This window comes from Micropterus dolomieu, linkage group LG18, assembly GCF_021292245.1.
Source record: "Micropterus dolomieu isolate WLL.071019.BEF.003 ecotype Adirondacks linkage group LG18, ASM2129224v1, whole genome shotgun sequence".
Lineage (NCBI taxonomy): Eukaryota > Metazoa > Chordata > Actinopteri > Centrarchiformes > Centrarchidae > Micropterus > Micropterus dolomieu.
This window is the reverse complement of record NC_060167.1, coordinates 33,371,353-33,395,260: the sequence shown is the minus strand read 5'-3', so window position 1 is coordinate 33,395,260 and position 23,908 is coordinate 33,371,353. Positions and strand designations below refer to the sequence as shown.

Sequence of the window (23,908 nt, the reverse complement as noted above, 5' to 3'; positions counted from 1 at the left end):
CCCCCCCCCCCCCCCCGGATAAATAAAGTCATATTTACTGTATCTTTTCATAGCCTAGGTTTTTGTCTGACATTTCTTAATTCTGTAGATGACTGTACTTGCAAAATAATGCTTGTGTATTTAGTTGTTACCTCAGCAACAATACTCTTGTTGGGCTCCATCAAACAATGCCTGTGAATATCACAGATGGGAGATATATATATTGGCGGATACTCATACTTCAGCGGAAGACACTTATGAACTGATTCAATCTGCACACACACACACACACACACACACACACACACACACACAACCTGAAACTCACACACCTCCCTCAGCAATCACTGTTGAGCAAAGTAGTATAGCAGCTCAATGGTGAACAGCACACACAAATTTGATCACACTGGGAATTTCCATGAGTGACTGTGAGTGTGAGCATAAATCATTTAACGCGGGGAAAAAAGTAAGTGTGCTCAGCAACCAATCCTTAGGCGAATAAAGGTCAAAAAAAGTATATGTATGTACAGTATATATATGATCCCTATATGATCACCTTAAATAAATATTTTAATAATTGAATTAAATATTTAATGCATAGCACAGAAGCACAGAAGAATCGTTGCTATATTAGCAAAGCATTTATTTATTAACATTTATTTATATCAGCAGTAAGATGTTACTTTACATATGAAATATTAAAGAGGCTGACAGTTTGAATCATTTATTATAACTAATATAGATATGATCTGTTTAATTGCTCCTTTTGTTAGTCACTTGTTAAGAAACTGTCTGTAAGAATGTTAAAAGTTAAAGAATCAATCATGTAACAATGTCTGAAAAAAGAAGTGTTATTCGGAAATAAAACAAAAGCTCAAAATTGTATTTCTATATAACTGTGGTGAGTGTGTATCTTTGTGTATTTATGATTAGTTTGAGTTCTGTTTTCATGTCTTATCTATTATGTATACGTTGCAAGGGTGATTAAATAACCTAGTGTGTACATAATGTAGACATATGTGTTAACACTGATGTTACTATGATGTTCAATATACTAGAATCAACAACTGTTTGTAACAAGAGCATAGGCTTAGCTTCAGAGTTGGCAGGCACACAGATATGTGGTGTAATACGTCAAGGAGCCAAGCCAGCGCTTAAAGTGAAAAAAAAAAGTTTTACAGATATTGCTGATGTTCACGACATACATTTATTTAATCAAGGGGACAACTATTTCAATTATTAGATAAAGAAACTATTGTAAAGTTAATGGAATGTCACCTCACACTCCCTTTTTTAAAACAGTTTACTCCATCTGTCAATATGCAGACCATGCAGAACAGAATGAGGTATAGACAAAATAATGTTTATTGACTTTAAGTGAATATCCTATGGGCACAGAACACAGACTTGGAAGAGGCTGGCAAGCAAGACAGATGCGCTGCCCAGCTAACACATCAACTTGACATTACTATTATTTGCTGACATCAAACTTGAAGAGGAGAGAATAAAAGTTTTCCTGATTGCTGTTTCCACAATTCTCTTTTATGGTGGTGTTTTTTTGTGTGACAAAAAGGATAGGCTGGCTTCCTCCTCTCATCGAAGTTGTAAACACGGGCACCCACTTTGACATGACGAGGAGGCGGGGCCTTTGTGTAATATGCCTTACGCAACTTGTTAGTGAGAGTACAGGGCTCTGCTACTGTCTGCAGATTGTGAGAAGTGCTGGCGTGCAAGAAAAAGTCACTGTAAGCCAAAAAGTAAAATGTAGAAGTGCCAGTACGGCACTGAAGTAAGTAAATAAAAGCTCGTGGTGTGGTCCATTTGGTTGCAGTAAACTGCCATTAAGGGTGTTAAAAAGGGAAAGTTTACATAACAATGCGTTCAAAAATTTACAAAGACAAAGTTTATTTTACTTCAAAATCAAGAAATACAGAGCATCATATAAAGAGGGAGAGTCCTGAAGGTGAGGGCCATCTGGCACTAGGAGGTCACTGAGTCCGGCTGCATCGCATTTCTACTGCACTCACTGGACTTTGTGGGTTACAGATTAGCATGGCGGAGGATTTGACTCAGAGTGTGTGATTTGTTTATGTGTATAATTCTGTATACTTCTGCCACTATTACTGCCAGAAGTAGTGCCCTTTATAAAATAGCTTAATTTTGGCATTATATTATTGTTATAATATTTTCCTTTTTTGTCATTGTGTTTGGGCTTTGCCTTAATTATTACTGTACATAATCAAGCAGCACTTTGAGATGTATTTGGCAGAAGCTCCGCTGGGCCAGCTGCAATATGTATATGAGTCTTTTAAAAATGTAATTGGATTTTTAGATTCAAGTGGCACATGTGTTATTATCATGGTTTTTACTCATTTGTGCATGCAAAACAAATCAACTTATATCCCTAAAGGCTGAGGAGTGTAACCAAAGCCGCAATAAACATCTGTACTATTCCTTTCCTCAAGCCTCTATGAGTTTCCCCTACTTGCAAATCCACTCTCGCACTCTGCAGCATATTAAAGCCAAGCTTTTTAGGTCTGCATATTGTGCATCATTCCTGTTGCCAGGAGTCAATTTTCAGCCACCTTTTTAATCCATATCAAGGCCCTATCATCTAGTTCAGAATTGAAAAGCACGGGGCAGGCTGTGGCTCAGGAGTTAGAGCGATTTGCTTCTTAATGGGAAGGTCGGCGGTTCAATCCCCAGCTCCTTCAGGCTGCATGTCGAAGTATCCTTGGGCAAGATACTGAAACCCGAATTGCCCCTGTCGGCTGTTCTGCCAATGTATGGATGTTTTTGAATGTTAGTTTCTGTTTGAGCACTTAGGCTCAGTGTGTAGATGTAGTGTAAAAGCGTTTTGAGTGGTCGCAAAGACTAGAAATGCGCTATACAAATACGGAGCATTTACAATTATAATCCTGTGCTCGAGCTTAAAAATCTAACAAATACCCCAAGACATTTATTCAGACATGTTCAGGTCTGAGTATACCAATCCTTGAAAGATTGTTTAAAGCAAATGTTCATGTCTCGTGGGTTTTGCAAGGAGGATAAACCTATTTGAGTCTAAGAGCGACCCTTTCACAGCTATGGGTCATGGATGCTCTCAGCGGGTCTGTGAGAGCATACACTGCTCTCACTCTTTAGTTTAAAGATGTAGGAACTGTGTCCTCATTAACCCCAAATCTGCTTAGCCATCTCTTGCTTTTACATCAAAGCTGTTTGCATGAAAGAGAAAACAAATATTCATATTAAGACACTCAAGCTGTTAATAAATAATATATGCACTGCATCAAGTGATGCCAGTAGTACACACAAGACACACCATACATAGAGAAGTAATGAAGGTACAGTAGCCAGAATGTTGCCAGAATGATTCCGGGAGCAATATTAATATTAATAATAATTTATAAAATTAGTGCTTTTAAAAAAGAGTTGTCACACATCTAGTGAGGTATCCCAATGTATGAATGCATGCCAAGACACTACAAGTGGACAGGCCTACTTAAAAAACAATGGGTGTGGGAGTTTTGCGTGCCTGTGTAATTATTAAAATAGAAAAAAATCAGTCTTTGGGTTTAAAATGAAAAAATAAAAGAAAAGTTATGTATAATTCCATTATTCCGCGCACATTACAATCTAATATACATGGTTATCTAGCTTTGCCCTCTTAAGAATATTTTTGCCAGCTGGCTGTTAATGTAACTCTACTGTTGACAAACTTTGCACTGGCATGATCATGTATATAAGCACTACTGATGAAGAAAATATGTTTCTGTTATGTAATGTGTTCAATAATGGCGGACCAACAATAAAAGGCTTCAGTTACTCTTGCTTACAGTTCCACAACAATCCCAAATGACACATGTGATAAATGTTTCACAACCCTGGCTCATCATCAGGAGGCTGGAGGCTGGGGATGCCCAACAATGTTTTTGAATAAACATTGTTGCATAAATCAGCCTAATTAAGTGCTGACATCGGCCGATGCCGATTATTTCAAGATATCAAAGATCGGCAAAATTAATTGGTCGACCACTTATGTTTTGATGAGGCTGAGGTGGTGGATGGGCTTGCGCATCCAACTTTCTTGCAGGAGAGTCTAACCATAACCATAACTTAACCATAGTTTATCATAACCACAATATTTCCTTAACCTTTACCACATAAACTGAAACTTCTGGGTTCAGTTACGAGAGGAAGAAATCCTCATTCAAAATCCCATTGACATCTGTAATAAGAATCCAGCTTTTGAATGTACTCAACAGCATGTCATGTTATTCACTCCGTATGTTTAGATATGGATGGTATTTTTTGTGTTTGTTGATTCAATATTTTTAGCAGGCTTTAAAGGTTCAGAGTGTAAGATTTAGCAGCATCTAGTGGTGGGGGTTGCAAATTGCAGCCAACGACTCACTGTGCATTCACATGCTCCTCGGATGGTCCAATTTCCGAGTTGTGAAGTCGTTCTTCTGACTTCAGTGTGTGTTCATGTGACCTTAAGTCGGAACGTGAAATCAACATGGACGCTACTACAAAGATGTGTTGGATTAGCATTATCAGAGCACATAAACAACACGCAGGCATCTAGTTCACTCTACATAGACAGCAAACTCACCGTTACAACCATATTACAAAATTACACTATGGCTCTTGCATTAAAAATTTAAACCTTTGTGATTTTAATACATTTAATATTTTCAGAAAGACCAATGAAAGAAATGCTCAATTGCTCTACAGAAGCTAGAGTAACACAGGCTAGCCCAGACATGATGTCATGACTTCGGCTCTCTATAGTTGCCACACACGAATATTGTAGAAGCAATTTCACTACTTTTAGCATTGGGCTTGAAAAAGCTTGGACTTACAATATCAATGTTCTTTCTGGCGACAGGACTGTTTTATAGATTTTTTGACTCTGAACATGACAAAGATGAGTGGATTGTGTTCTCATATTACAAGATGCTGGTAGATGCTGGTAGACGATCATAGACTGTGTATAAAGATGGACAACATGGCAGCTCCCCGAAAGTGAAGCGAAGACATCTCAATCGTGCCCTGGTGGCTGGCCGCAGTATAGGTCATAAACCAGGTCCCATCTATGTTAATGGATGGGCAGCTGAGCCGTACAGTGGAAGGAAGTGGAGACACATCGTCCATCATTAGACAAAAATTTTATGGTTGAAAGTACGTTGTTTTTCTTTGAATGTAATCCAAAAAGATCCGCAATCACTTGGTTGTATTTATGTCAGATTATGTTTGCACCCTTGATGCATTTCTCCATAACAGATCTGTTATTTCTAGAAATGACATCCATGAGGTATCAACTCCATGAGGATTCATCTACACCCAAAGCACCCTGGCCAATTAACACCAGATATCTCTTGTGTGATGATGTGCGATTGTTAGAACTACCATAAGATGAGCAGCGACATGCATAGGTGAAACCACAAGGCCAAAGCAATATCACTACAGGTTCCTTTTAACAAATCTGATAATCTAATGTCCAGAAGAGGGCAAGGAGTTCACAACTGAAGCCAAATGTGTTTTGAGTACTGAGAAAGAGGTTTTCAACCGTTACAACAGAGCCAGTTCTTCATCTGGATTCGGATTATACCTTAAACACTGAGTGATTCAACTGATGCTCTCTGGTGACCCCTCCTATTTGTAAAGGAGACAAATTAAAGTCCTCCATCAAAATGTGATCAATGCCAGGGAGCCTCAGGCTGAAATGGGCACCATGGTATAATTAAGCTATAATTCAACTTTATTGCACGGTAAATGAATGATGGACATTGGAAATTGAAGATTTCCTGATAAATCATTGCCTCTTATATATGAATTTCAGAAATGAACCTAACCTTCTTTTACAGAATTTCTTTAACAAAAGAATTACTGGAGCTATAATATTAACAGTAGTTGTGTACATATTTTGGTGATTGACTTGATTGATTAATTCATTGGTTCGCTGAATCATTGGTTCACTGAATCACTGACTGACTGATCGGTAACTTATCTAAACTAAATGGTCAATTAATCCAGGTAATTTATTTGTCTTACACTTAATTAATTTTGTTACTGGTGAAACATGAACACACAACAATGAAGTCTTTGGCAAAAGTTTCTATTTATATGTGACTTTAAATATAATAATAAAATAATTTCCTTTTTACTAACACACTTTTACTTACATTAAATGTACCCTGTGGTTTAAAATAACAAAAACAAATATAGTTATGTTTACATTCGGAGGAACCACTCATTAAAACATTGCTCCACAGCACTCCTTAATTAAAAGGGTGATGAAAAGGGTACCTTTAATGCATGTGTGCTAACAACACTACTTATTATGGAGCTTTTATCAATCTTGCCCTTATTTTTGATCTGTGAAACTAAGTGAAACTGAATATTTTTATTCCTGGTACACTCCCCTCATTTACATTCAGAATGATATCTCTAACCTTTTTATGAACGCCAAATACAACACTATAAGCCAAGTATTTGGCAGACAATGGTTTACTTTAACAATGACTTCCTTGTTGAATGAATTCTACATTCTTATTATTTTACATCAATGGGAAAAATATGTTTCCTTATAGCTAATCTACTTGAGGTTGCTCCTTTCTAAACTACAGCTTTCATACCGTCACCTGCCCCAAATACATATGAATAAGGACTCATACTTCACAAAGGCAGCTTTGGCATGCATCAAAAGTTCTTAATAAGATACTTTACCTGCAAGACACCCCATAAGTGACTGCAGCACCAGCAGTTTCCATAGCAACATCATCTTCAATTTTGTAGGGTCAAAGTAGTCTCACATCCAATCACAAATGTATGGTATCCAATTCGCACCTTTCTGGTTTCCCAATCTGTATCAAAAAAACAAAACAAAACAGGTTAGATAGGTATGTGGATATGGTTCTCATTAGCCACACCTTTGAAAATCACTAAGCAGTCTTTCCCTGCTCTGCATGCTTATTTCACAATGTGCAGAACAGAAAAAGACAGAAGGATTGTATAGCAAAGAGCACTGTGATGGTAGCAACAATGAACTGCATTTATAGCAGATGAACTAAACTTTATCATCAGATTTTAAGATATATTAAATCAACCACCAGTTAATGTCTTCACTTTGAAGTCTTTCAATCTCCCTTTTAACCATCAAATCCATGGTGCAACTTACTCCCATTTCCACTTTCCTGAAAGTTGCTCCAAAGAAAAAAAAAGGAAGGGTTTCAGTGTTGGGTGGATAGTTGCTATATGAATACATGTTAACTAATATACATTTATTTCCATATCACCAACTCTAGGGACAGCTACTTTTAAGTAAATATGAAAGCAAAGCCACTCCGATAAGCTCTTACAGCATTGTTCTTGCTTGAAGCCTCATAGCTTTCATGCTCATAAAAGTGTAAACCCAAAAGATGACAAACGCTGAAACATCTAGAAGAATTTCACAATAGTTGTGCACTTTTCCCTCAACACAGACTCCCAGGAGTGAGAATTATAACTCTAAAGTTTGTTGAGTGGCAGGAAGGTAGCAGCTCTCTGCATCTCAAACCCCACTGACAGGAATGAAGCTGAGGGCATGAATGAGGCTGAGGTGAAGAAAAAAACGTGTTGTGTTAAAAGACTGTCAGTGCTAAAACTTTTTTATTAAAAGGAAACCCAAACGTGAAATTGTTTTTTTTGGTGACTAATTGCTCACTGAAGTTTTTTGTTTTGTGTGTGTGTGTGGGGGGGGGGGGGGGGGGGGGGGGGGGGGGGGGGGGGGGATTGGGGTGCACGTGCAGTCAATATTGACTGTTAGCTATATAGCCTCGAAAAGCTAGCTTATTAGCTAGGCCCCTTACATGCTTGCTAATAACTTTTTTAAGCTGGGTCTCGAACATTGACAGCGTTGTGTTGGACAGATTTGTCTGACTGTGTTCATGAGGGAGAGAGAGGACAGGTGAGCGCGAGAGAGAGAGGGACAATCGAAAGGATGTGCTGCGGAAATGCACTACGGCGCTCTGCAATCAAATACGATTTTATACAGGCCTAGAAAATCAATATGTGGTGGTCAGCGTTGATATTGTGGCGGGCCGACACAAATAAATGAACGTAACACTGTTGTAATGGACAATCTTGAAAAGTCATGCTGCATTGGCAGCACGACTAGTTGGCGTTGGCGTTGGCAAGATCAAAGGTTCTAAAGAGTATGTTTTTATGTTAGTTCTCAGCAAATATACGGACTTTTATTCTCACTGGACATCATACAATTTTATTTAAGATTGTTTGGCATTTTTCCTCATTGGACAGTGATAGTGTAAGGAACAAAATGGAGATGGTTATGGCATATGTGGTTGTACAATATGCACCTTTACCACTAGGTTACTGGGTACCCCACTATCACTTTAGCTGGCATTCAGACCAAAAACCGCCATATATTAAAAAATATAAGCGGCTAGGAAGTCCGGTTTGAGTAAAAGATCCACGAATGTGAAGGCATATTAGATGCTAAAACTCTGCACAGCTGTTTATAAGACTGGGAAATAGGATTTCGCAAGGTAAACAGTAGAAATACTTATTGCTTCTTACTGGATGATGTTGTGTAGCGGCAAAAGTTAAACCATGGTTTGTTTGTTTTTTGCTGGAGCCTCTGCTTCGGCAGAACAAAAAGAAGAGGAACAATTCTGGTGCAGAAATATGCCGTTTGAGCTGTAGGAGTTAGGGTTGTTGATGAATGCAATTTCTACCTCATAAAATGAGCAAAGCCTTTGTTTACACAGGTCTGCAGGCTTTTGCGTCCTTATTTATTTTTATTAACTTTTTATTGTCTTTTATGATTTTATTTTTATTATTTGTACTGTTATCTTTTAAGACCCATAGCAGCCAATACTGCCCTTTGCAATCACCAGAAATGTGTATTCTACACCTATGTGTTCACAGCATGCACATCCTCACAAAGATGCACTGACTCACTCTTCAATACATCAGTCTACAGTGGCACGGGCTGTCAAACATTACACAAGGTACATTTAATTCTCCATTCCCTCACTGAACATTAAAATTCTTTCTAAATCTGGAGCCAATTTAATAGGTATTTGGTTAAAAGGGGTTTTAGAGTAAAGCAGGATGTAAATAGGGCAGAGTGAAGGGAGTCAGATTTATCCAGTTTGCCAGCAACTTTGAGGGAAGAATACAGAATAAGTTGGAGGAAATGTCAAAGGCTGCCTCTGGAAAAGCTGTACTGATGTAAGAATTAAAGCAATACAACCAGTTAAGAAGTGAAATCTACCTTTTGTAAAGCTCCTCTCGTCTCCTGGGTAAAAATATATTTAGAGCTGTGGCATGTTCGACACAAAGCTCTCCACGAACTATTTGTGTAATTTTGCCCTCGCAGAGAAGCACGGAAGAACTCTGTTATTGCACCCCTGCTGTGATTCAGCATAGACAGCACAACATTTGAAAGCGACATCAAGAAAGAGTGGAACAAAACCACAGAAAAACACATACAAAAAGGCACCTGAAACTGTTTGTGTAGGCCATATTCTCATTAATCTCAGATTCTCTACCTTCCAGCTATGTCTCCTGTCTCCACCTACAGAGAAAAGACCTTTTATCTCCATACATCATATAGAGGGTTGTCAGAGTCTGTCTTGGGTACATCAACGTGAGGCTGTGCCTTACTCCAGTAGCAGGAGCAGTTTTAAGCATATTAAAGTGTGTCTTATGAAAGCACCAAGCCCTTTACCTATTAGACTAATGCCTGTTCTGTCTGCTGTGTTGGTCTGTATCTGTGTGCCATGGTGGAGCCTCGCTAGGATGGAAAATCTGGTTAGAGGGCACAGCGCACACTCACAGAACTCGAGTTGCTGTGGGTAACTACTTTCCCCCCAGTTTGTTAAGGTTTGTTTTACAGTATCACAACCTTGCTTTGGTTCCATCTACCCCTTTCAACTCGACCTGATAAAGCACCCCAGCGGCTAAAGATAACACACAACTGGGAGCCTCACAAACTTGATCTTGCCTATTGCTGCTGTAATCTATTTAGTTACTTGATGCCTGGAAAATGGACGTTGAAATATGTTCTGGCTACACAGAGCATATCCAAAGGTACTGTGCCTTGTTACCAAAGGTACTGGCAAGGTTTACAGGGCTCACTGATGCTTGGAATGTTACAACTATGACACACATTATGACACATTCCTCTTACATACTCGTTTGCAAGGACACATCTCAAAGCACTTAACAAGGAGAAGCCCAGATGACGAAAGGAAAAAAAAAAAAAGGTTGACACACTTCATACTGCTTGTGGTGCACAGATTATGTTGCAAATAGGACAAATGGATGAGAGGGTATCAGTCCTGGTTGCAGTCCTTCACACTGCCACTGTAGTATTAACATTACAACAGTGCTACTACTACTTCAGTATCACTAATGCTACTGCAACTATTGCTACCAATACTACCATTATTTCTACCTGTGCATATAGTAATGCCACTACTTACTATTACTACTACAGTTCAGTAACTACTGCTACTATTGTTACTACTCACTGTACTGTTACAACTACTACTAATAATATCCGTTAAAAAGTAGTTATAATTCACAGATGCCATTCACTTTTTGTAATGCTGATATTGCTTGATTGCCTGCCACAATTCACTAATTTGCAATGGGTTTCAGCACAACTCAAGCTCGAGATATCATAGATGTGATAAACTGCAACTACATTTGATAAAGGGAAATGACTGATGATGCCTCAGGGTACAAGAGGAGGAGATAATCAATTTATCCAGTCACTAACAAATTACCAGGAAATTGATAGATTACTAATGATACACTTAACAGCTTAATCGACTTTTGCATGTGCAAAATGAGGATAAATGTACACTTTTTAGTGACTACACAGTGGCTGTAAGATTATTCCACACATTGCAATATGAGGAAAGCTTCTGTGACCTTGAATAGGAACATGCAGAAAATACATACTGTATTTGAAAAATTATTCACAACATTTGCAACTACCGGCTATAGGCTAAAGTTCTGAGCACAGAAATAACACATTTGTTTTGAAATTAGTTCTTTTTTACCAGTGTTGCACATACATGGGAATCACCATTTTTTTATCCTTAAAATCAGGGACATTCTTAATAGATAAATTGAAAAATAATGATAACTGGTCATTTGTTTATTTTATTAATGAAAAATATAAAAAATGTAGTTACACTAAAACTAACATTTGACAGTTACAGCCTCTCAAAGATGAGCCTCCTTTAGTTCCATACCACTATAAAAGAAATATTTTTGTGTTTTACAGACTGTTTGATGCCACATGGCCGCAGCCTAAAGATATAAGTTAATGCCTTTGTAAATTACACATTACTTGCCACGCATACTTTGGTGATGAAGAGAACAGTCCAGAAGTGGTCCATTACAAAAGCTTGTTCCAAGAGGAAACTGATGTCTTTGTGCAGGAGGTGCAGAATCGCACCTTGAATTAAATTAGCTTGGGAGGAGATAACACGTTTGGTTAATGTACTTCACTGGCCCTAAGAGATCCATCGTCCAATGATCAATGACATCAGGGCGGAAAGCCAAACAGAAGCAGCGGTGATCGAAGAGACAGTCTCGATTTGATAGAGCTACCAGTTGGTTTCTAACACCTGTAGTGGATGTGGCCATCTTTATGATGTGCGCCATGTTCTGACTGCTATATTGGATGGCAATCACACCCCAGCCACATAGAATGAAAAATGTAAGTTAATCTCAATTCAAACCAGCTAACATTCACTAACAGAGTAGGGGAGCTTTTAAATAAAACCTGTGCATGCTCACATGACGTGCATATAGCACAAAACACAAAAGTGTGTACCTACAGCACCATGCAAGATGCAAATGCTCAAACTGAGAGGGTGTAACTATCAAATGTTGCTTATAATGTAACTACATCTATTAACCATTTCAGCACCACATATCTTTTCCTTTACAAAGAGTCAGGCATCCGCTCCAATCTCAGCTTTGATCACCAAAACTGAGCGCATTTAATTTAAAATACTGCAGTTGATTCAGCTCAAATCTTTGCAGACACTGAGCTACAAGCAGTGAGGGCTGAGATACCAAAGCAGAATCTGGAATCCTTGTTGATTGTTGAAGATTACAGTATTTTTAAGGGAAACATCCAATTAAGCCGCGTTTCCACCAAAAGTACCGGGGATTTTTAAGTCCCCGCATCTCTTTTCCAGGAACTAAAAGGTTCCTTCAGCCCACTGTGTGCGTTTCCATTATGGGCAAAAGACCTGCGAAGATCAGGCAAATTAACCAGCTGACGTAGGCAGTAGGCCTATACGCCGTACAAAGCGATGCACAGGCATCATTATTTGTAACCACTATCCATGAGCAAAATTTATAAATGAACTTCAGATTTGACTGGAATATAATAATTTTTTTGTGTGGGAGCATAATGGAGAGACACACGATAAAGTTTGTTACAAATTTAATAACAAACTGGATAAAGCCATCAAGTTCTTAAAAGAACTCCAGCACAGAGAAAGCAACACAAAAACAGTTTGGAAGGTTATTAAAACATTTCCAGTCGACAAGAGCTGCAGATCAGCTGGCCAGACGCACGTCTCTGACGCCTGAGCGTCGGAGGAATGGGATGTTTAACAAGCTTTATTACCTGCTGTAATTCTTAAAAGAACTCCGGCACAGAGAAAGCAACTCGCCCATTCAGAAATTCACTGTAAGGCAAGCCCTACCCCCCCAAAGTACCGGTACTTTCGGAAAGTACAACCCCCCGAGTAGGACTTTTTGGGGGGAATTTATCTTAATTTATACCCTGGTCCCTTTGGTGGAAACGCAGTGAGTTCCTCCAAAGGTTCTTAGTTCTGAGGTATAGTTCCTTTAGTAGAAACGTGGCTTTAGAAAATTATCTTTTTGCATTTGGTCTCAAAAGACACATACAGTTGAAGGTCAAAGCTCAGTTTCTATAATCTCTCTATATAGTAGAATTTATAGAGTACAGCCACCTTACCCTCAAGCTTACATAAAGTCTGACAGCCTATCTAAGCCAAGGGATTCCTCATCACACTGTCAATGTGTTTCCATTTATGCAGAAAAAAGGGGTTGTACTTCACAAAAAGTTTCACATGGTGCTCCTTAACATAAATTACACACATTCATATTTCAACCATGATTTCAACCTGTAGAATATAAGGATTAGTTCAAAAGCAAAAAGACATTTTTGCTTGCTACAGTGCAAACACACATTAATGACATGCACACTGAGAAACTCAATTATCAAAAAGCAAATGCAAAAATTGCAGGGACTTGGTCTGCTAGGATCTTGAAAGCAGGTAATCAACCAAAAGGAGAAGAGCAAGAAACAGGAAATACATGGTTTACATTCAGAGATGTGTTTAGAGCCTTGATGTTAGTTGCTTGCTAGTGTTTAATTGAGTATAGCAAGCTTTCTTTTCCTTATATATCAACACATATTCCACTAAATCACTAAAAAATCATCTCAACATCGGCTACCTGGCTGCTGAGACTTTGAGTTACACAAACAGCACAACTAAATTAGCTCTATGACAAAACCAGACAGCTAACAGCATTAGCAACATGCCGTGACAGTTTTTTTCTTGGCTCTCTATTTACTTGGTTGAAATAATGAAGTCCAGATAATAAAGGATGAGAAAGATTTGTCTCTTAGCATATTAGCGCCCAAAGCTGTGTCAGTAAATAGATCATTTAATGAATGCAAATACATATAGTCTCATGGGGATATAAGTTTCTGTGTTTTGATCTAAATTATTTTAATTAATTATCAATTAATTGTTATTATATGGTGTTAATGCTGATATCCATAATGTTTCTTTAAACAATTTATTGTTTTTTAGAGATAAGGTGCTATTCACGTCTTGTCAGACCATAAAATAAGAGACAATAACAACATCTAAAGAAAAACTGGCTGATCACTAAAGCTGCACTTAGAATTAATACAGTTTGACATAAGGCCTGCACTTTATTATTTATTAATTATTTCATTATGACAAAAAACTGATGCTACATAATAATTTGATGTTTCCAGCTTGAATGATACAGATGCACCGTCATAATGACCATGTAAAGGCTAAGCAGAGTAAGCTTGATTGGCTTCCCTTATATAAAGGCCTAGTTTCCACTATATAACTGTCTGGCACAAATTAACAAAGTTTTGAGGTTTAATGGATCTGCATTTCTTGTCTTATCTATAATGAATGGTGTTCTATTCCACAGCAAAGACAAATATGGAGTATTTTGCTTTTCTTCTTGTCCTTGGTTTAAATGGATGAACCAGCTAATTGTACTTTGATACAATGACTACAGAATCTCATTTATGTGAACCACAGACATCTGAAATGGTCTGCTAAACAAACAGTGCCTTTGTGGAATGCCTAATTATTTCATTTGAGAAACAGATGAGGTTTTGAATACCTGCATTTTGCATCAGCTGCAGTTCTCACCAAAGTTATTTCACTACTTCAGTGTAATTGTTTTACATATGTTGCACCAAATCCTAATATAAGTTATCTCATGGGACATTATAGAGCAGGTTTAGACCATCTCTGTAATAAAGGAAGTGTTGGAATTAAGCCAGCTAAACATTAGTGTACATTTAATAAGCTTTAAATATATTATAATTAGTTTATGATTTCTGTGCAAAAAAAACTAATTTGAGGAAAGGGACAGGGGACTAACCATACAAATGAGACACATTAAGAAATGGCAAGAAACAGCTGTTTTGCAGAAAGCAAACCACAGAGAAGCAAACAAATCCGCGAAGTGTTTTAGGTCAGTAAGTGAACCCAGGTTTATGTGATCCTAAGGGGTTTCAGTGTTCCAGGCAGAAATCCAGAATATTTCAGAAAAACAGGAAAGAGCTCTGGCACATTGGGAAAATCCAAATTGAGGCAAAAAGTGATGCTGTCAAATTTGAGCCGTTCGTGTATAGACTTGAGGTATAAAAAAGGAAGCGAGGAGAGAAAGGCTAGGTCCTCTCTTGAGCTGTCCGCCAAGAAGATAATATCAGAATAACTTAAAGTCTAATTCAATCTTGCCCAAGAAGCTCAATATATTCAAGGAAATATTGATTTAATATCTGTCGTAATTTGTCATTTTTCCATACCAAACTTTATTATTATGCACTTTATTCATATTTAAGCTTTGTAATTCATGTTCATTTTTATCCTCCTGTAAATAAATTGTTGGTGATTGATGGTTATTTTCTGATTTTATATTTTCACAAGGAAAAATCCACCACTGAAGGAATCTGTGTGTGTGTGTGTGCGTGCGTGCGTGCGTGCGTGTGTGTATCAGAGAACAGAGCTGAGCGTAGCTCTGCAGCAGTGACTGCAGGGAGCGCTCGCAGAGCACAGCGGATCTGGTCGCGTGGGCGGGGCTTATGCTGCTCTTATGCCTCTCTGCAGCAGCGATCGCAGGGAGCACTCACGGGGATGGGGCTAATAGGCTCCAATATGGTAATGAATTGTTGAAATTAAGTTATCATCATCAAACAGGTTTGATATAAGTTAGAAACTAATGTGTTAAAACAGAGTTGTAAGTTGTTGTTGTTGTAAAAAAAACATACATAATACATAATAATATAATAATAATTTATATATATCTATATATATACATATATATAAATGTGCATCCCATTGGCCAACAATTCCCACCATGAGCATGCACTTTGTGACAGTGCCAAGGAAAAACTCCCTTTCAATAGCCATGAACCTTGAGCAAAACCTAGATTAGGGTGGCCATCTGCCTCGACCAGTTGGGTTGAGAGAGAATTCTGAGATCTTACGTCTTGTAGGGCTGGGAATCACGAGGCCCCACGATACGATATTATTCCGATACTTGTGTCACGATATGATATTATTCCGATTTTAAACATATTGCAATTTATTGCAATATTTTATCTTTTTCCCAACTTCAAATTGTGTCCACAAAGGAAAATTCTTTTTCTAGTGGACTGAAAAAGCAATTTTATTAGTGCCAAAAAACAAACTTCTCATGTATAATTTATATAATAAAAGATCGATACTTGACGTTCGTGTTACGATACAATATTGCCTTGCAAAATATCGCGATACTACGCTGTATCAATTTTTCCCCCACCCCTAACATCTTGTTCATACTTCACATGACCACAGTGTTCTTCCTAGATATAAAAAAAAAGGCTGATTAGAGAGTTTTCTTCCCAAAATAGTATTTAAGAGACTTCAATAAACAACAGAATGCAATTAATGATGACCAGAAACATTATCATAATTTCCTCATTTAACCTTATCTAAACATCCAGTGAGCAGCTGAAACATGTCCATTAACTAATTGGCATATTACCAAATTCATATTCAAAATCTGTTTTGAGCAAGGAATTAATATACTATAATGTTCATGAATGTACAATAAAAAACCTCATTCTATAACTGAATAGTTAAATTAAAAATCCATTATAGAAATGTCAAAATATACATAAAAACAGTGTATACTGGCAACCAAATATGTTCTTTGGGTTGTCTCAAAACATTCTCCAGAGCTTGAAAGTGTTAAACTGGGGATAACAAGAATGCAACATTTTTACCTACACCTGCTGAGAGAAATCTGAGAAGAAACACTCACTCCATCATCTTAAAATAAGGAAATGAGTCTCAGGAGCAATAAGTCTATATGTGATATTCTGCTTAATATATTTCATTGAGGCAGCAAATAAAGATACAAAAATCAGAACACTTGTTCATTTATTTTATCATTTTAAGCCCTGTGTATTATCACTATATCAGGACATAGAACATACCTCGGATGGTTTAGTGACTTTCCAGTGAGCTTAATATACCTCAAACTCCATCCTCTGATGACGGTCGTGAGATAAATATGAAAGGAAAAGCTAATAACCTGTGGAGGTAATACAATAATAATAGAGAAGTATTATTATTCATCTTTATTCATCTAATGTAACAATATATCATATAGTATTAACATATGTTATGTTATAGCTGCTCAACGGTGAGCATGGGATTTGTTTTATCATCACCTCACCTGTGTTACAGGCTGTTACCTACAGTACCACCATTAAACTAGAATATTAAATTGCTGTTGTAAAAATGAACAAACAGAGAATAACTTCTAAGATTGTGGTTTGTAACTTTCATGAAAAGTAGGTGGTGATCTGTGAATTTGTAAGATTTAGGGATATTCCAGAGATTTAGTATTGCACTTGCGGATGAGATATCCTGACATACAGTCTCTGGTATAGGCCAAGCTCTAAAATCGCTGGATCCAACATTCCATGATGAAACTCAATAACATTTTTCATTACACAGTGTTGATTTCCATAATTTCGTTATTATTCGAACTAGTTTTTTTTTTTCTTAAATCTAAAAAAAATTTAAATATCACTTTTGATATAAAAAAAAAATCCTTCCCAGAAATAACAAAAAACCCTTATAACACCCATGGAGACTATAATTGCTGATTTACTGTGATTTCCATCTCTTATCCTTATAAAAAGCCTTGCCTTTCGCTTACCTAGCCTTTGTGCTGTATATCCCACATGTATGTCACTGGTGGTGTGAGACAGCCCATCCAGTTTTTGTAAGCTCCATGTGTTCCCCCCAAATAAAAAAAAATAGATCCAACCCCAAAAAGCTTGTGACAGAAACAGGTTCAAAGTATGTAGCTTGTATTTTATCGACAGTTATCAATAGAAAGCTCATCTTAGACATCTATTACTAAATATGGGAAGAATAATGACTCTCACAAAACAGTCACACCCAGCGGAGCACAATGCACATGTGAAAATGTTCTTTTGTGGATCTTCAGTAAAAAAAAACCCACCCACATTCAAGTGAGGTGCATTATCAAGAAGAATCATGACCTGGCCTCATTCTGAGATTGCTCGGAAAGAAGATGTTTGCAGGCCTTATATAAGTACATTTAATAATGCAGCTCTCCCAGCGCTCAGATCCCCCCTGAAGTTGGTTGCTGTGTGGCGTTGCTCTTATTAAGCACTCAATTAAAGCCATTCCCAGGGAAAGGCAGTGTGCAACTATGTTTGAATTAGGGAAAGTTGCCGGCTAAGACATTCTGTGAAGCCTTACCCCAAAGAGCCATGGTGCTTTGAAAAAAAAGGCCTAGAAGTGACAGAGCATCATAAAGAATTGCTAAAGCAGATACATTATTTTAATATGATTGGATTACAAATTGTGTATTCTCAAAACCAAAGAGACTAGATACGGTATACGTCCCTATTAAGCCCACCAAATCCACTTTACAGACATTTTTAATATATATTGCCCCAATTTAAGTGAGAAAATTTGTAAAAACAAAGTCTAATCTGTCATTTGAAATGTTAATAATTCATATATCTAGTGGGGTTTTTTGTTTAATTTGTCAAAATATGTCAAAAGTCTGGCATGGCGGTGCATGGGTGTTCCAAATAAGCCCACTTCATGGTTTGTGGATAACAAAATATGTATACTTAAAAAATCTTAATCTCAATACAAACTTTTCTGTTCAAATCTGTAATCTTTTAGTTCTCTATAGCTATTTTCTTTTGTCTCTGCTCCTATCCTATGGCCTGTAAATGGTATTTGAAAGAATTGTGACCAGCTTTTTTTGCTGTGCTCAAGATAAAAACTAAAAGTACAACATATATAGCATTCTTTGGAATGTAGCCACAAAACTATTCATACCTAAAAGCTAAACTATAGTGGAAGTTACACTTCAATACTCTTCAATATGTGTTGTTATTGTGTCTGTGTCTCTATCCTATAGTGTGCTGTTGGCATTTGAAATTGGCCAAAATCTCTGGTTGAAAGTGCAGTTTTTATGAAAATGTCTGTAGACCGACTGAAAAACAGTTTGCAGGTTAAATACTAATGTTCTAATGATATTAAATGAGTCAGTATCAGGGTTTACAATAAAAAAATACATGTTTGTTTTTTTTTATGTTAATTTTAAACATTTAGGCTAGTAGTAAAACATTTATAAACAATTCAGTTCATTATGTTAGTCACAACATCTAGATGCTCATGTATCATTAGTCTATAATTTAGCAAAATAAACAAGATTTTCTTTCTCCTGCGCAAAAGCCTATTTTCTGTGAGTGAACAATATCATATGAGCTGATTCATCAGGTGAGTTCAAAATTAGGGAGGAAAATGGTTCAAAGGTCAAAAGGGAGAAAATCCCCATTGAAACAGTCAAGCAGGCTTAAGTGAATTTATGGTTAAAAGACAGAATCTTTTTTTCTACGCACGTGATATTTAAAAACAGCTATACAAAATAAATCTATATATGGTGCACTAACATAACCTGAAAAGTATAAATTGATCTAAATTGAAATAACCATACTATGAAGCTGCTGTAGTGATGCAGAATGTGGTCTGTTTGATAACATGCTAAAACTTAAAATTTGAAACACTACTGTTTACATTGTGATAACAAGTGAGTACTTAGTCAAAAACTGGTGAAGAAATATTCAAAATGTCGTGTAACATGTTCTTCGATAACTCAATATCAATAAATCTGATTGGCTTACAATACAAAGTGTAAATTGTGTAAAAAGCAGCTTCACTGGAAGACACATCACACAGCAAAAAGTGATGATGAATTTTTTTTTTACTCTGAATCTATCAATCAATCTAAACATTAAAAATGAACAGAGAGAGGGGACTATAGGTATGGACAACACTAAGGAGTTCTGATATAATATAGTCATGTGCACTTATCCCTGGCAGCTGTGTTCTCCCAATTCACAGCACTGTTCAAGCAATCACTATTGATGCTGAAGGCTGTACGTATTTTTGTGTAAATTCCACTTATTCATTCCTTCATTTGACTAAATTAGGCAACAATTCTTCATTGTCTTAGAACTGAAGTATAGTTGGTGGAATTTTTTGTATGCAAATGCAGATAAAAGATTTGTTTCAACAAAATCCAGTCTGCGCTTTGCCTGAAAACATCAAACTGAAGACAACTAATTTAGAGGAACTGCCTTCTGAAGAGTTTTTTTCCCCCCAAGTAATTGTATTTTTTTAGTATATGTAGTTCCCAAAAAAGAAACCAAAATTCATATAATTGTATCAAGCCTTGCAGTGAGTTCTCTACATTTTTTTTTTTTTTTGCTTTCCTTCCATACTGACTCTATAAGCCCCAGTCACTTTAATACAGTGAAAACAAAATTCATCTTTTCCGTTGTTGCTGACACTCCTCCAGTACAGCCTAATCATAACCATGATACCTTACAGTTTGGCAACGGAATAAACATGTAATTTTTCAATAGCCTGCTTGACAGGCAAGGTTTCCTCACCACTCGCAGCTCAGCTAGTCAAACACCTCTATTATGCCAGATTCAAACAAGTACTGCATGGCATACATAAAACCACGTTGTACTCCAGTGAAGTAGTACGAGGGGCCAGCATCTTCCTCATCCATTATGGTGTTGTGGAAAATCTCACAGCGCTGTTTACTTTGAAAATCCAGCAGAGTGAAGCAAAAAAGCAGCGGTGCTAAACAACTGATACCAGGCACTTTTATTTATTTGCTGCTTGTTGGATATCTGCGATAACTGATTTTAATCTGATCAGCAAGGTGGTTGCAAAATGAAACACACTTATTTTCACTGATATTATGTTGTCTGTTAAGAGTGAGTGCAAGGACGACGGATATGATGGATCTGTGAATCAATTAATCATTTTGTCTATAAAAATGTCAGAAAATAGTTAAAAATGCCCATCACAGTTACAGATGAGATAGAATTATTCCAATTGAAATGATTGCTGAAATAATTAGTTCTTTAATATCTTAATTGATCAACAATAAATTAATCAGCAACTATTTTGAAAATCGATAACGTCACTTTTAAAGCAAAAATGCCAAACCCGTTATAGTTCCAGCTTCTCAAATGTGACAATTTGCTGCTCACCTTGTCTTATGTTTGATTACATGTAATATATTACACTGGTGGTCCAACAAACTTCTACATCTTGGGCGATGTAAATTGTGATGGGCATTTCTAAATAGTTTTTTGATGGTTTAAAGACCAAAACATTTATCATTACATCGATTATCTTTTTTTCACATCTGTTTTCTGAAATTGTGTGTCTATATGATGTCAGAAAAAAGTGAAAAAGATCCATCGCAATTTCTCAGAGCTGATAGTGACAGCTTCAAATTACTCATTTTGTCTAACCAACAGCCTACAAAATGTTCAGTTTAATATTATATAAGACAAGATAAGATATAAGATCATCACTTTCCTATTTTCAGTTTATTATAATTTATGTTGACTGACCAGCTGTTTCACACTGCTTTGTATTAACACAAGCAGAAACAGGTTTATAGACCGGGAGTCATGTTTTCAACAGTCCTTACTAATAGATTGTTAACCTGGATTGATAACAATCCATAAGTAAGAACAGTCCCGGTGAAAGCAACTCCCAGTACAGTTTAAAGACTGACGGGGAAATTATCATGATTAATATAGAGTGCCCATGTGACTGTAATGTCATATTATAGGATATCCTGTGACACATCAAGTCAATGTAAAGAATAGTTCTGAAAGAAAACAGCCACAAATCTCCCATCATATTTACCTTTCTTCTATTCCTTGAGCTGGCTTTCCTGGATAGACATTAAATAAAAATGACCTTGATGACACACTTCTTCAGTACTTCCTGTGGAAACCGCGCAATGAAATTTTTATGCCGCGCCTCTAAATGCACCTATCCCAGGATATTTTTAATGTCACTTCTGTGCTCTGTCACTTCTGACAGGCTTGTTGGCTTCCAGGACGTCGGCAACAATTGAAGGGCTATTTTCCTGTGAGGTTGCGTCAGGGCAGCCGGAGCCGCATCTACCAGATCATTAGATGCAAGTCAACATGCGGTTAATTAAACTTCAGTTTGTGTCCATAGTATCTTGTTTAAACATTTTCAAAAGGAAAGTTTTAGATCATTTGAAAGTTAAATCAGTTCCACTCCCCACACTTTAATTCAGCCATTCTTTTTAAATCTTAAATATTTATGCTTAAATCTCAAGGGAGTCTCTGCTCTCTTGTCTCAGACTTTTGGGGAGCTATCATACGCTCGTGTTCACAAATCCAGACTGAAGCTGTAGAATAATCTTCCTGAACCCTTTTTAGGTAAGGTTTTTCTCTTTTTTTCCTCTTCTAACCTTTAGAATAAGTTCAGCTCTTGTCAAATAAGACGAGAAGTCTATGCAACAGTTCAGAGCTGCTCTGCTGTTAGCCACAGACTTAATGGTGAATGAACAATGTGGGATACGTACATCATCGGATAGATGCTCATTTGTCGGAGTAGTGCTCTAACAGGTGTTCTCATCATACTGACACTTTTTCACTGACTGCCTCATTTTATGTTTCTGGAGCAGAAAAATTCAACAGGAATCACTTTTGGCTATGATTTGAATAAGCAGTTTTGGTCATGTCAGATGTGCTGCAGCTGCACAGATGCTCATATCTATTAATCATATTAAAGGAAGCTTATGTGGCATTTGCTGGTCATCAGACTCCAGGCCCGAGCTACCACTGGACAGTTTATATAGTGACTGCCAGATACACTGCTACACAGTGATACAGTGGCATGAAGTCTGATTCATTAGGAGCATAATATGGCAACAAACTAGCAACCCACACTAAATTATAATTAAATTTTAAATCAGTTTGGGGTTACTTTAATCCTTAAAGTGCATAAATAAAGTCGGTTTACCTTCCACTGTCAAAACGCAATGTTTAAGATATATATGATGTAGACTATTAGCGTTGCCACTCAAGTTTCCTCCCGGTTTTTCCAGTTTAATCCCGCTGTATCAGGACTGGAAGGATTTCCGTGGCCACGGTAGGTGGTCAGCACCAGCGGCGGCGGCATAATCAGCAAAATCCGCATGGATTATTCATGGGAGGGTCAGCGCCGGAGGATTACTAAACATCTGCACTGACCGGAGAGACGCTCACACGCACTCGCAGATTACTTTGCTTCCACTATGATAGTCCCACAACAAAGTAGACACAGGCAAATGAGATCAGAAGAGGGTGACATTCAGAGAAGGCAATCCCGGCTGCTGCCTTCCCTGCAGAGCGTCAGGGTTTTAATAGAGCCTAATCTGTGGAAAGTTAGGATGCAGACTGGGCTTTATTTGTGTCTGAAGTGCCACAAGGCTGCGGCTGAGCTGAGCAGGTGGATATTTAACTTGAGAGCGACTGGAGTTAATGCATGAAAAAATAATAATAATAATAATAATAGGCTTAATAATAATAACAACAATCTTACCTGTCCTCACAGCAGTGATGTCTCTGACGAATTCACAGCCTCAGATTAATCCGTATTTTGTCACTAAACAAAATTTTGCACACAGACATCACTGTCGAGACGCGGCGACGCTCGCGGCCAAAAATATCCGCCTGACTTGTGCGCAAAGATGCTGCTCTTTCTTTCGTGAAGTGCTACATTCACGGGCTGCGCTGCTCTGTGCTGTGCTTCTGTACGGCTCCACTACTGTACCTCCATCCCTGCCTCTGTTTCTCTCTCTCTCAGTGTCAGTGGCACAAATAGCTGACGGCGTGGCGTCTGGCAGGTTGCATGTTGGAAAGTGAAGCCTCGGCGAGCTCACTCACTCCGATGCGTCAAGTGTCCCTCCCTCCTCCAACTGTGCTGGAGCGGAGCGGGACGCACGCACACGTGGCCGGCAGAGAAAGAGACACAGTGGGAAGAAGGGAAAGAGAGAGCGCTGTCTTGTCTGCCCCTCCCAACCCGATATCACAGGTCATACAAGCGGAATAGACTCCCTCTTCCTACTACTACTACTCCTTCCTCACCTCATCCTCCTGCTGCTACCAGGGTGTCTGGGATGTTGATGGACCATATGCCTAACTTTC

The 23,908-nt window shown here is 37.7% G+C and overlaps 1 protein-coding gene across 1 annotated transcript in view; it reads right to left on the bottom strand.

The window, feature by feature from the left end:
* The window catches only part of cntn4 (contactin 4), a 166,079-nt gene extending 142,494 nt beyond the window's left edge, over positions 1 to 23,585 (bottom strand). Inside the window, exons 1-2 of the mRNA XM_046029172.1 lie at positions 23,304 to 23,585; positions 6,712 to 6,848 (exon numbers count right to left, since the gene is read on the bottom strand). Of these exons, the coding sequence (XP_045885128.1) occupies positions 6,712 to 6,766 (55 nt within the window). The 5' untranslated portion in view covers positions 6,767 to 6,848; positions 23,304 to 23,585. The remainder of the gene's footprint in view (positions 1 to 6,711; positions 6,849 to 23,303) is intronic.
* Positions 23,586 to 23,908: the final 323 nt, after the last annotated feature.